Source organism: Colobus angolensis, unplaced genomic scaffold (genome assembly GCF_000951035.1).
Source record: "Colobus angolensis palliatus isolate OR3802 unplaced genomic scaffold, Cang.pa_1.0 Scaffold419, whole genome shotgun sequence".
NCBI classification, from domain to species: domain Eukaryota; kingdom Metazoa; phylum Chordata; class Mammalia; order Primates; family Cercopithecidae; genus Colobus; species Colobus angolensis.
The window spans coordinates 424,738-439,636 of record NW_012117588.1 but is presented as its reverse complement, the minus strand read 5'-3'; the positions used below and the strand labels follow the sequence as shown (position 1 = coordinate 439,636).

General features: G+C 37.9%; 1 protein-coding gene across 3 annotated transcripts in view; it reads right to left on the bottom strand.

The window, feature by feature from the left end:
* Positions 1-14,899, bottom strand: part of DOCK8 (dedicator of cytokinesis 8) — a 243,141-nt gene that overhangs the window by 185,251 nt on the left and 42,991 nt on the right. For 2 of the 3 annotated variants that reach the window (XM_011956464.1, XM_011956465.1), the window contains exon 1: positions 3,714-3,766. Coding sequence is in view for 1 of the 3 variants with exons in the window: in XM_011956463.1 (XP_011811853.1) it covers positions 5,096-5,198 (103 nt within the window). In the remaining 2 variants the exon portion in view is untranslated. Of the gene's footprint in view, positions 1-3,713; positions 3,767-5,095; positions 5,199-14,899 lie in introns of those variants that run through there. The other variant, XM_011956463.1, reaches the window with a different exon arrangement.

Here is a 14,899-nt window from a genome sequence, read left to right as displayed (position 1 = left end):
AAGGCCCTGTCTCTAAATAAATAAATAAATAAATAAATAAATAAATAAATAAATAAATAAATAAATAAATAAATAAATAGAAAATAGTATTTTACAGTTTCATTTTAACAGAGGTACTAATTATAGACTTGTTTGCCTAAATAGGCAGCTGGCATCAGAGGGTTTCTGGTTAATCCATTCACACAGCTGTGGCAACAGAGAATGCCAAAGTCAATGAGTGAGTCTACACACAGGGTTATTTACTAGCCACAGCTGCCTTCTAGCCCTGGTAACAAAGGATTTTAGTAGGAGTATCAAACAGACCTGGGACAAGTTTATCATCCCGTCTAGAAAACCAACTTCAAATGATGGATCCCCTTCATACTAAAAAATGCAAAATTCAAAAATATTTTATCTCCTTCGAAAATGTTTATACACACATCATCAGACCTGACATTTACAGTTTTTAAAAACCCCAATAAAACAAAAAGAAAAATCAACATGAAACATACACCCTTCCTCTCATTGATTTATCAGATTGATGACAGAAGCCACTGTATTTTCTAAGGATATATCTGCAAGGTTAGTAAGTGGTCTTTGCTTACTACATCCTCTGAAATTCAAAGCGCACAGGAAAAAAGAAGTGTTACCTTTCTTTATATTTTTCCCCCTACTTGGAATACTTCTACCTTTAAAGTTCTTTAAATGGGCCGAGCATAGTGGCTCAAGCCTGTAATCCCAGCACTTTGGGAGGCCGAGCTGGGCAGATTACCTGAGGTCAGAAGTTCGAGACCAGCCTGGCCAACATGGTGAAACCCTGTCTCTATTAAAAATACAAAAATTAGCCAGGCATGGCGGCAGGAACCTGTAATCCCAGCTACTCAGGATGCTAAGTCAGGAAGCAGAGGTTGCAGAAAGCCGAGATCACGTCACTGCACTCCAGCCTGGGTGACAGAGGGAGATTCCATTTCAAAATAAAAATAAATATAGGCCAGGCATGGTGGCTCACGCCTGTAATCCAAGCACTTTGGGAGGCCAAGGCAGGTGGATCACTTGAGGTCAGGAGTTCAAGACCAGCCTGGCTAACATGGTGAAACCCTGTCTCTACTAAAAATACAAAAATTAGCCAGTTGTGGTGGCACACGCCTGTATTCCCAGCTACTAGGGAGGCTGAGGCGGGAGAGTAGCTTGAACCTGGGAGGCAGTTGTTGCAGTGAGCCAAGATCGCACCACTGCACTCCAGCTTGGGTGACAGAGCGAGACTCCATCTCAAAAAATACATAAAAAATTAAATAAATAAATAACAAAGTTCTTTAAATGATTTTCAATCTGAGCTTCAAGTTAAAGTCCCCAGGGAACTTTAAAATACTGATGCTTGGTTCCCGCCCCCAGGAATTCTCATTGAATTGTCTCTAAATAATTTTAATGTCCAGTCAGGGCTGAGAACCCTTACTCTAAGTCTTCTCAGCCTTCTCAATCAAGCCTTTGCCTCCTATTACATCATGTATCCTTTTCTCTTCTAAACACCTGCCACTTTTGAAGCCAGTATAGATACTGTATATTACCTGTTCTCCCAAATGAATCATAAATCCCTTCGAAGCTGAAGTCACCTTTTATTCACATCTTCTTTTAATCTCCCACAGTGTCTCCACAGGGCCAAATCATAAGAGAGCAATATTAGCCAATATATACAAAGGACCTATTATATAATTCTATATTCCCTAGTAGGGACAGCATTATTATGCCAATTTACAAATGAAGAAACTGAAGTCTTCAGAGAGATTAAGTGGCTTGTCACAAATTACATGACTAACAAATGACACCTGTACTTCATCCCAGATTCATCTGACTCCAAGCTTTCCACTCTTGCAAAACAGCAGCAACAACAAAGACGTGTAATTGATTAGGTTCTAAATAACTTGACTTCAATTAAATGCTTTTAAAAATTAAATAACCATTTGTATCAGCAAGTGGGCCATTGAAATGGTGGTTGTAAAAGTAAAGGTAAGAGAAACGAAGGTCAGAACGCACTTGGTCTTATTTTTCAACTAGCCAAAATAATGCAATGAAAACCTACGGTTTCTCATTTTAAGGAAAATTTTCTAAAACAGCTTTAAGTTGAGAGTCTTTAGATGATAAACTACTCCTTTGCCTTCCTAGAAATGAATCTTACCAACACGTTCCATTATCTTTCCATGAAAAGAAATATTTTTTTTAAAGGTAAAAGGAAATCACCGTGTAAGTTGATGATTTCTTTTGGGGAACCTTCATTCGGGACGATGACTCAAGGGGAAGAACAGCCACTTCATTCTGACATTACAACACTATACCATGTAAACATTACAGACATGGGATTTCCTAAGCAGACTATTCATCAAAAAAAAAAAAAAAAAGAATTCAATCCTCTGGGCTTCCACATGCCTCCATTCTCCAGGTAGAAGGAACAAGGGCTATATACTGAAGTTGAAGTTGAGAGATGGGAAAAGAGATTCAGAAAAGTAAAGCGGAATAACTGGGAATAATATATTTTAAAGAATATTCACATGCAAATAGAACCAAGACTAAATGATGATAGGTAGGAACATGTGATTCTTGCATAATTTAACAATTTTACTTATTGTTGCTAGTTTCTTGATATCTTCTCTTAGAAAATGGACAGCTAAGCCACATGTTAACTTCACTACCCAGATAATGTAGTAATTCATCAAAATTCACTTTCATCAAAACTTACTGAGGAGGCAGCAAACTACCAAATGAATGATTACAAATATTAACCATTATTTTCCTTTGTAACTTTACATAAAATAATTTCTCCTGAAAAAAAAATTTAAGGCTGCGGCATTAAAGTAAAAGCTGGTGGCCGGGCACATGCTTGTAATCCCAGCACTTTGGGAGGCCTAGGCGGGCAGATCACCTGAGGTCGGGAGTTCGAGACCAGCCTGAGCAACATGGAGAAAGCCCATCTCTACTAAAAACACAAAATTAGCCAGGTGTGATGATGCATGCCTGTAATCCCAGCTACTCGGGAGGCTGAGGCAGGAGAATTGCTTGAACTGGGAGGCAGAGGTTGTGGTGAGCCGAGATGGCGCCATTGCACTCCAGCCTGGGCAACAAGAGCTAAACTCTGTCTCAAAAAAAAAAAGTAAAAGCTGGTATGGAGAGAAAGAGTTAAAGCCTGTTAGCTAAACTTTCTTAATGTCTCTTAGGAGTGATGTTCACACTATTTCCCAAGACAGCTACTGCAGAAAGCTGCAGCCTTCATTTATTTTTTAAAAAAGCAAAGCACTAAAACCCTCTACCTTGTTTACAATTTAAAAGTGTATCCAATCTATTTTAAACTAAATTTTGCATATTTTGGAATACAACTTCAGTTAATTTTTTTTAAAAAAGTATTCGATTTTCAATTAAATACATATTAGCACAAATTAAACCAAGAAGCATATCTAATTTATCTTGGTGTAAAGCTAATCTAATATACCTGAAAATGGACACATTATGCACTTGACATGCTTTTATTATACTCTGCAATTCTGAAACACACAGGAAAAGTACAAATAAAAAGGGCAGTCTAGCAAGTCACTTAAGTCATAAGCAGATTTTCTCAAAAAATGGCATGGAAAGTTACCTTTTGCAGTAAAAGATGCTATAGGTTTTTTAGTACTACTATTTCATTAATGACACAACACACAAATTATCCTTCTGAAATAACCAGAAATCACTTCAGTAAAACATACCTTTAAAAGATTCACAGTTACACGGCGTGTAAATTGTTACAGGAGACAAAATGGCGGTTACCGGAAACTGAGTGGAAGGTTACAAAATTTCTAAGAGCAGAAGTGGTTTTGAAGTAATAAGTAGAAACAAAAAATAACCTAACCTCTTCAAGATAACCACCAGAACCAGCAAGAGAGTGCTGCTGTGCTGTGTGAGGAAGTGAGTACAGGAGGGCTGGAGCTCTCTCACAAAGGAAGTGAATATTCACTTCTGGTTTTACAAACCATCTCATTTGTCAGATTTATCTCACTTGGCACACATCTGGCATTTAGTGCTCAAATAATATAACCTATATAGGCACACTCAACAATTGGCATTGATAGAAAAATGTAGGCAATCTTCAACTTAAGAGGAAGTGTGTTTTAAAAATGAAGGTTTAGGGCCAGGCACAGTGGCTCACTGTAATCTCAGCACTTTGGGAGGCTGAGGAAGGAGGATCGTTGAGCCCAGGTGTTCAAGAGCAGCCTGGGCAACATAGCAAGACCCCTGTCTCTACAAAAAGTACAAAAATTAGCCAGGTGTGGTGGTATGTGCCTGTAGTCCTGGCTACTTGAGAGGATGAGGTGGGAGGAGAATCATTTGATCCTGGGAGGTTGAGGTTGCAGTGAGACGAGATCACCCACTGCACTCCAGGCTGGGTGACAGAGTGACACCCTGTCTCAAAAAAAGAAGGTTTGTACATACTGTAACAGGATATGAAGCTCCAGATAGAGCAAAATTATAGTGACAGAAGTGAATCAGAGATTGCGTGAGTTGGAGGGTGTGGCCTGGGGGGAGGATTGGGAGACGAGATTGTAAAAGGGCACTGGGGAACTCTTTAGGATAAAAGAAGTGTTCTATATCTTGACTGAGTAAAGGTTAAGTGACTCTAAATTGCCCAAATTCACCAAATTGTACACCTAAAATGTGTGAATTTTATTATATGTAAATTATACTAGCAAGAAAATGATTTTACAAAAAGGAGGTCTGTAACTCGGCATTTCAGATTTTGGAATAGGCTTTTCCAAAAAAATGCATACTATAAATGGTGGTAAGTTTTCAAGCTAGCCCTTCTCCCCCAGATATGAACCATAATTTGGATGAGACTGAGTAGCCTGGAAGCCCCTCAGTCTAGACACATCAAAACCACAGCTCCCAGAGGTTCTATTATGCACCCTAAGTACTGGTTGGCAGAGGGAGAGAGGGATATTGTTTGATGTCCAGACGCAGTCACAGAGTTAGGATCTGGTGACTGGAGAACGTGAAGTGATGGTAGGAAGATCTAAGGAGCAGGAGGCAAGCACATACCCTGGGCACTTTTGCACTTCACCAATCGCTAAGTAAACCTGGAACTCATACTTACTAGTTGAAGAGAGGGGAAGCCAGAGGTACTTATGCTCTGTCGATGGTACTGGCCAAGGTTTGGTGGGAGAGTAAACTGTTTCCTTATTTCCGCTGAAGAATACCTTGGATTAAAATAGAAAAATCTAAATGAAATGATTATTTTAAGAAATTATCGCAATTTTAGATGCAATCTTTGATATCATGCTATAAAACGTAGACCTTGGCTGGGCGATGAGCAGAACTGACTAAGATACCCTCAGTGGCCTGTTAGTGGACATTGTAGTTTTTGTCTGATAATACATACCCTTGAGAAGTTCACAGAGGCCATGATGTCTGCAGTCAGGGTCCTGCCCAATACTGGAAGGATAATGGCAGAAGGAGGACTTTGAGACCCAAGAAAAAGATCCAGGGCATTTGACTCCTTCTCCCCCAGCCATTCAGAGTTTTCTCTATGTGAGGATGTCTGGTATCTGACTAGAATCCTTTAAATCCTGAGCTGCCATTTTGATCCAGCCATTCTCATTTCAAGCAGCTGAACCCATTTGGCTGACTGGCTGCTACAACAGAGAACACCAGAGAACTGTTATATGAATACTTCTGCCTCCTTGTAGGCACCTTCAATGCTACAAGAATTCCCAATGATTATATTTTTTCCAAACTGCTCCTGGTGGAGTGATCCTTTGCATCACCCATGTGGACAATGCTCAGCCAACACTTTAGGGAGCCACACAAATGACAGGAAGTTGTTCCCCACTGTCTACTTACACCTGCTGGCATGTGACTGCTGGCCAGTGATACCCCAGCTTACGAACAAGTTGACTTCTGAGCACTCATCTGTTAGCCTTTTGTTTGGAACTCAGAGCACGTTTTCTTATTATATCATTGTGTTGGTGGTTGGATTCTCAAGCTAGCTGAGAAAAGTGTATTTAAACCACAATGAGGCCAAAACATACAATACCAATACTGCTACTGAATATAATTAGAAACTAACAGAGATTACAGAGGATCAAATGAGGTCATATATTTTAAACATGCTTCGTATCCAACAAGGGTATATATAAATTTTTAAACATTGTTACTTTAAATGTAATACTTAAATATTACAAATGAAGCTTATTATGTTTTCTCTGTGAAAATGTGTGCTAGGGCATACTTATTAACTGCCTTGCATGATGAGGTTTCCTACATGGTTTGCTTTGCTCCTGACCTTGGCAATGAGTTACACCTAGAGAGGCAGGAAACTAGGCTCTTGTCTCAACTTTGGCATCTATTCTCCTTCAGAAGCACCCCAATTTCAAGATGCCCACGCTCATGCTATGCACTGTCTAGGCAGAAACACAAATCAAAAGAGTGGGCACATAACTCACGGCAGGACAAGCATCTCTCTTTCCCAGGATTCTGAATGACAAATGGAGAGAAGATTGGAAGAATAAGGCTGGAGCACATTCATCCTAGCGGTGGCCCCTTATGTGGTGAGGCAAGGAAGTGTGAAACCCCAGAGGAAGCTGTAGCAGCAAGCATAAATTGTGCTCCTTAATTTTCTATAGCATTTTCTTTATTTAATTTTTTTAAAGTATAAGGAAATACTAGGATAGGAAGTATTCTACTAGCCATGAGGGAAATTCTGATTAAACCACAATGAGATGTCATTTCACAACCACTAGGCTGGCTATAACAAGAAAGAGGGGCAATAACAAGTGTTTGCAAGGATGTGGAGAAACTGGAGCACGCATATGCTGTTGGTTGGAATATAAAATGGTGCAGCCATTTTGGAAAGCCATCTGGCAGTTTCTGAAAAATTTAAACAGAGCTCCCATGTAACCCAGCAATTCCACTCATAGGTATATACCCAGGAGAAATGAAAACATACTTCTGGCAGTGTGTGGTGGCTCACACCTGTAATCCCAGCACTTTGGGGGGCTGAGGTGGGCAGATCACTTGAGGTCAGGAGTTCATGACCAGCCTGGCCAACATGGCGAAACCCTGTCTCTACTAAAAATACAAAAAAATTAGCCATGTGTGGTGGTGCGTGCCTGTAATCCCAGCTACTTTGGAGGCTGAGGCACGAGAATCGCTTGAACCCGAGAGGTGGAGGTCACAGTGAGCCGAGATTGCACCACGGCACTCCAGCTGGGCAACAGAGCAAGACTCTGCTGAAAAAATAAATAAATAAAAAAAGACAACCACACTTCCCCACAAAAACTAACACATGAATGTTCATAGCAGCATTATTCATAAAGGCCAAAAAATGGAAAAAATCCAAATGTCCATCAACTGATGAATGACAACGAAAAGTTGTATATCCACACAATGGAAAATTACTCAGCAATAAAAAGGAAGAGAGTACATATACCCCACAACATAAATGAACCTTGGAAACATTATCCTAAGTGAAATAAGCTAAACCAAAAGATCACATGTTCTATGATTTCTTATATGAAATGCCCAGAATTGCAAAATCTATAGAGACAGAAAGTAGATTTGTGGTCACCTAGGGTTGGGGATATTGTAGAGAAATGGAGAGTGGCTGCTGATGAGTTTGGGGTTTCTGTTTGGAGTAATGAAAATGTTCTGAAATTGATTGTAGTGATGACTGTGAATATATTTAAAATCACTGAACTGTACACATGGGTGAATTTTGTAGTATATGAGTTATATCTAAATAGAATGAGATAGGTGTATATGTAAATATTCTACATAGACGAAAGTGAAGGCAAAAAATTGGTGTGACAACTAGGAATGAAAGAATAACCTCAGATTTTGTCTCCAAGTGTTTGATAGACTGATTTTAATTATAAGTTGGACAGTCACCGATTTTTTTAAAATCAACAGATTAGACCGCTGTCCAAAACAAAAGGTCTATATTGCATGAGCAACAATGTGTCTTGTGTTTGGCACCATAGGACTCAAACCAACACTGCAATCATTTATTTGCTTACTTGAAAAGAGGATCATAAGCCATAGAGGGCCAACACAACCAAGCCAAAGCCCTTTTCTGTGATCAAGCTGACCTTTTTACAGATAAGACTGACTTCTCCTGGGACTGCTGCCTCTAGGTCTTCCCCCAAGAGCTCTCAAATGATACGTCTTAGTTTCCCAGTCATTCTAAAACTAGTCCTATTATAGACCAGAGTGGTTGATGTGAAATAAGAATATCTGAAAATGTTCAGGAAAGAAAGTGGCATTATGAGATTATCAAAGAGATAGGAAGGACAGGGTCTTGCTTTCATTTTGAAGCAAGACCTGTTGTCGTATGTCAAAACTCTAGTATTTTTGTCATCATGAAATCAGAATGTTCCTACCCTCTAGCCTTTCTTAAACAGAGTCAACTGGTATTTCTGTTCCAGTCCTCCATATACAAGTTTCCTAATTCAGAACTATACAACTAATCTTCTTCCTGGACACTTTGAGCCTAACCCAATACCTAAAAGCACTCCTATTTTCTCTCCCTACAAAACCCTATAGAGAAGGCAATTAAACCTGTCACTTCAAAACTGTCAAATATGAATGGTTTGTCATTAAACTGAAAATAGTGAATCATTCCACGTGGAAAAGAATTGCTTTATATCATTTGAAGAACTTCAAAATAAAATATCTCTACTGAGGCCCTACACACATATTAAGCTAGCAGAAGTAGGCTGGAATGATAAAATTTCATGTTGGTCAAGCTGTGGGAAAACTAGCATGCCTCACACCCCTGGTGGGGTTGTATATTGGCTCTGTGTCTCTGGAAAGTAATAATGTAATCTGCAACCAGAACTATAAAACTGCTGTTAATTCTTCTATCTAACTATCCCAGTTTGGGAAATACACACCATGGAATTCATACAAACAAAAATATAATTTTGAGTGGAAATGAACATAAGAACTCTGTATATGATAGTATGATAGCAAATAATTGGAAATAACCAAAGCATCCTACATTGGAAAGAACACTGAACAAATAACAGTATAAAATATATGGGATATCATTTTTCCATTTAAAATGACAAAAATATAAATTAGGTTGACCCATGGAAACCTGCATACAAAGTAAGCTACAGTAAAAAATAGTATGAGCAACTAAATACAAACACACAACAATATAACAATATACATGGAAATATACTACAAGGATCAGAAATCTTTTCCATAGTCACAAAGTAGTTTAATAACTAACTCATTCAGGTCTGTCTCCTGTAAAGTTATGTAAGTTCACAATTAAAAAAAAAAAAATCCATATGGTTGGGCACAGTGGCTCACACCTGTAATCCCAACACTTTGGGAGGCCAAAGCAGGTGGATCACTTGAGCTCAGGAGTTCGAGACCAGCCTGGGCAACATGGTGAAACACAGTCTCTACAAAAATTACAAAAATTAGCCAGGTATGGTGGTGTGTGACTGTGGTCCCAGCAACTCGGGGGACTGAGGTGGGAGGATTGCTTGAGCCTGGGAGGTTGAGGCTACAGTGAACTGTGTTCATGCCTGCTGCACTCCAGCTTGGGTGACAAAGTGAGATCCTGTCTTAAAACAAAAACAAAAACAAACAAACAAATTGCATATATATAAAATAATGTGCAGACAGAGCGTACTACTTGGGGTGTTTAAAAGTTACGTAAATGTTGGCTATTAAGTTTCCTAACATGGAACTTCAGTCCTAAAAGAACATATAGCACCCCAATGTCCAAATCAACCTTCTTCATCTCTACCCTGGTCCTAGTGAAGGGAGACATCTGTCTCCACAAAAAGGAACACAGCCAAAGCAGGTGTTTGCAGAGGTTCCATTTCTATGCAGGTACTGTGTGTGGGTTTTATTTTCCTCTACATTTGATTCTCAGACCAAATTTGACATGTTCAAGATAAGTTTCATGATGCTAGATTTATATCATGATAATATTTCCTTAATGAGCTAAGATACCCTTCTTCTAAGGAACTCAAAATAGTTGATAAGTATTATCTTCTTTATTTTCATACATTTTACTGGAAGGGAGCCTTGTGATTTATTTAAAATGTCAATACCCATTGTGATTAAGGAGTCAGAATGGTGGTGATGGATTGGTAGTAGGGAGTGGGTAGAGAAGCTCTATTTTTTTTTCAGATCAGCAATAATTATGATATACAATTGGGACTACAAACCACAACTAATCATAGAGTAGAGCTTTCAAAGTGTGGCTGCTGGACCATTTGCATTAAGTCATCAGCTACTTAGATAAAAATTGAAATTCCTGGACCCACCCCAGTCCTGTATTAGCATCTCTTGTGGTATGGTCTGGAAAATTGTATTTTAAGTCAGCAATTCCAGGTGATTTTTATGTCCAATAAAGCATAAGATTCACTGATAGTGCAAGACTGTGAAGGAATGGTTGGTTCATTCCTTCATTCATTCATTCATTTCACATTGAGAACACACAAATTGTTGGGCTCTCTGTTGCTGCTCCTGGGAAGCCTGATCCAGTGGGTAGATGGGAGGAGGGCAGATGAATAATTGAATACTTATAATATAGTAAATATACTATTACAGGAATATGCATAGTTCCTTGTGAGCAAAGAGGAAAGAGTTACTAATTCTGCCTAGGAATGTTTAGGGAGCTTTTAAAACAAGATTTCTGAGCCAGATTTTGAGAAAAAAATTAGTAAAAGAAGGTCTGATGGAGAAGACAATGCACTTTAAAATTTAAACCATTTCATGATATGTAGACATCAGTTTTTCTCATTCTCACTTTAAGTATTTTAAACATCATGCTGCCTCATTTCTTTATAAAATATGTGTCTAGAAGAATAAAGAAAAAGAATGAAAAATCATTGACAGAGTCCTGAGTTTTGCCATTTGCCATTTGCTTGAGTTTAAGCACATTAGTTGACTAAGGTGGGTCATAGTTTCATTATACGTAAATCAAAGGGGCTGGGCTTCATAGTACTGAGCATCTTTCCAGCTCTAACAGGCAAAGATGCACAAGAATCTCCAAGCAGATCAGTCAGCACCACGAGCTACTCCAGCAGCTGTGCTAGGAAACCAAACAGCCCTGGAAGGCTTCTCCCTGGCTTTCCACCCTCAAGGAAAATTCTTTCGTTATCTGCTGGTATGGTCGGCAGCCAAATTGGCTGGATGGATTTTAAAACTGATTAAGGAAAAAAACTTCATCTATAAGTATTGAAAGAGGTTTGGGTCTCTTGAGGTTTTCCTGAATCTGACATGTTTTAAACAATAGTGAAAGGAGTGGGGTAAAGAAAAGCAAACATATAATTTACTCTTGGTAACAAGCGATTATAAAACACTCCACAAATACAGTGTAAAGTACACAGTTAGTAATAAATATTAATTACAGACATTTGTGGGTGTACATGTGGATGCAACCACAACATACAACACATAATTAAACCTTGAAAAATAGCCATTGTTTCAGGACTAGAAATGATTTACATCAAATAAGCAGTGAAAGGTTGTTATACACCCCTCTCCCCAAACTTACTAAGTTACAAGGTTAGGGCAGGGTAGTATTTTTAAAAAATCAAGGTTTAGGCCGGGCACAGTGGCTCAAGCCTGTAATCCCAGCACTTTGGGAGGCCAAGGCGGGTGGATCATCTGAGGTCAGGAGTTCGAGATCTGCCTGGCCAACATGGTGAAACCCCATCTCTACCAAAAATACAAAAATTACCCCGGTGTGGTGGCACACACCTGTAATCCCAGCTACTCAGGAGGCTAAGGCAGGAGAATCGCTTGAACCTGGGAGGCGGAGTTTCCAGTGAGCTGAGATCATGCCATTGCGCTCCAGCTTGGGGGACAAGAGCGAGACTTCATCTCAAAAAAAATAAATAAATAAAAACAAAAAAATAAATAAATAAAAATCAAGGTTTAAAAATTTGTTTCATGTAGAAAAACTGACTTTGAATGATATGGCTATCAAAGGGTTAGATCATTGTGCATGGCATGGGTAAGGTCTGAAAACACACATCTAGCTCAAGAGTGAGTAGTTCCTGGAGTTGACCACATAAAAGAAATCTAAGGCTTTTTCTGAGATGTATTCTTGGATGCTTTTAGTAAAGTGCACTTTTAAAAGTCTACAAAATGAATCTCTGTAGCAAACTTTATATATTTATATATCTACACATATATCTATATATCTCTATCCATAACTATCTCCATACACTCATATACATATATGCATACATATTTTCAGCCAAAAAGTCTGGAATAAATTCCTTGTAAATTCTTCAGCCTGTGGCCTCACAATGGATTATTACAGGTTTTATTGTTTCTCATATTTTCTATCTCCTCTCATAAACAGACAAGTCATACCTGTACAACTTCCATAAAACTGATTCAACAGGTGGAAACATGACTACAAAGAAAAGTTTGCCCCTTATTAGGAAGGCATGGAACTTATGTTTCTTCCTCACAAGGGAGTCCCAAATCCCTTTCACTTAGAAAATTCCTCTGAAGACAGTGGAATATTTATTAGACGACTTAAGTGTTTGAGCATTCCAGCAGCAAGACTAGAGAAGGATTTCTCAGTGTCTTCAGAGACATCTCCTCTCCCCAGCCTTTATATATCATCATGTAAGTTCCCTTCTTAATATACTCACCATTTACTGATGAAGCAGCATAATCACCTAAAAGAACACCTGTACTCTTTGAGTGTCTTGTGTTTTAAGAAAAGAGAGTCTTTCCAGAAAAGTGTATTGAGTCATAAAGTAACAGATGTAACCTATGTAAGCTGGATCCCAAAGGAGGAGGAGAGATCAAACTGGAGCAGAGTAATATTTAAAGAAATATTGGCTGACAAAAATACCAGATGCAGCTTCATAAAGCTCTATAAATGCCCATCAGAATCAATACAGAGGAAACCAAACCTAGACACATCATAGTAAAACTACTGAAAATCAAAGAGAAAAATCTTTAAAACATCCAAGGAAAAGACACATTATCTTCAAAGTGTAATAATGCAACCAACAATTAACTTCTCAATTGAAAAAGCGAAATCCACAAACCAATGCAATGACATCTTCAAAGTGCTGAAATAAAATAGCTAACAATCTAGGATTTTCTACCTAGTGAAAATATCCTTCATAAGTAATGAAGGAAAAAAGATTTTATCAGAAAAACAAAAATGGAGAGAATTTATTACCAGCAGAGCCATACTAAAATAAATAGTAAAGACAGTTTTTGAGGCAGAAGAAAAGCAATCCCAAATGGAAATACAGAAGTGCTGAAAGCATTGAAATACACCAAAAGGGTAAATGTAAGTAAATCTAAATGATAGTGACTGTACAATATAAATATAATAATGATAACAATGTGATGTTTAAAATATACATAGAATTAAAAGGTATGAGGGGTAAATGGATTTCATATGTTTTATAGTCCATATTATATCATCTGGGAAATGGTAAAAGTACTAATTAATACTAGGATTCTAATAAGTCAAACATGTATTGTTGTAATGTCTATAGCAACAAGAAATAAGTGGGCAAAACAGAAAAAAAAAACCCACATAGGATTGAACATTTATACCCAAATATATCAGTGTTTTGTTTGTTTGTTTTGTGTTTTTATTGTTTTTTTGAGACGGAGTCTCAGCCTGTTGCCCAGGCTGGAGTGCTGTGGTGTAATCCTGGCTCACTGCAACCTCTGCCTCCCGGGTTTAAGCAATTCTCCTGCCTCAGCCTCCTGAGTAGCTGAGACTACAGGCACCTGCCACCACACCCAGCTCATTTTTGTATTTTTAGTAGAGACCGGGTTTCACCATGTTGGCTAGGCTGGTCTTGAACTCCTGACCTCAGGTGACCCACCCACCTCGGCCTCCCAAAGTGCTGGGATTACAGGCGTGAGCCACCACGCCTGGCCTATATCAGTTATTAAATGTAAACAGATTAAATTCTTTAATTAAAAGACAAAGGTCATCAGACTACATTTTAAAAAATTTTTACTTATAAGAAGCACATTTTACTTTTAAAAACAAATTGAGTATAAGTAGCTGGCAATAAGCTGCACATATTTAAAGTATACAATTTGATAAGCTTTGACATATGTATAGACCCATGAAACCATTACTACAATAAATAAGTTTCTTCATGCCCCTTCTTAATTCTTACCCTCTTTCTCCTGGCAACTACTAATTTGCTTTCTGTAACTGTAGATCATTTGCATTTTCTACAGTTTTATATAAATGGAATCATACAATATATCTTTTTTTGGTCTGGCTTCTTTCATTCAACAGAATTATTTTGCAATCCATTTATATTGCACTGTGTATTAGTAGTTTACTCCCTTTTATCATAGAGGAATATTCCATTGTATGGATATAACACAGTTTTTTTTTTTAATCTATTCACCTGTCTATGGACATTTGAGTTGTTTTCAGTTTTTAGCTGTTATAAATAAAGTTGCTATAAACATTTGTGTCCAAATCTTTATATGGATACATTCTTTCATTCCTCTTGGGTAAATGACCAGTTAAAGTGTTCTACAATGTGGTTGTATACTCCCATAATCAGTGTTCCAGTTTTTCCATTTGTTCAACAATACTTGGTGTTGTTAGTATTTTTAATTTTAGCGATTATACTGGATATGTTGTATGTGGTGGTATCTCATTGTGTTTTTAATTTGCATTTCCCTAATGACTAATGATGCTAAGCAAGTTTTCATGAAGAGACACATTTTATTTATATTTAACTTTTATTTTAGGTTTAGGGTTACATTTACATGTTTGTAACATAGGTAGATTGCGGTGTCCTTTCTTTCCCTCTTTCTTTCTCTTTCTTTCTTTCTTTTCTTTCTTTCTTTCTTTCTTTCTTTCTTTCTTTCTTTCTTTCTTTCTTTCTTTCTTTCTTTCTTTCTTTCTTTC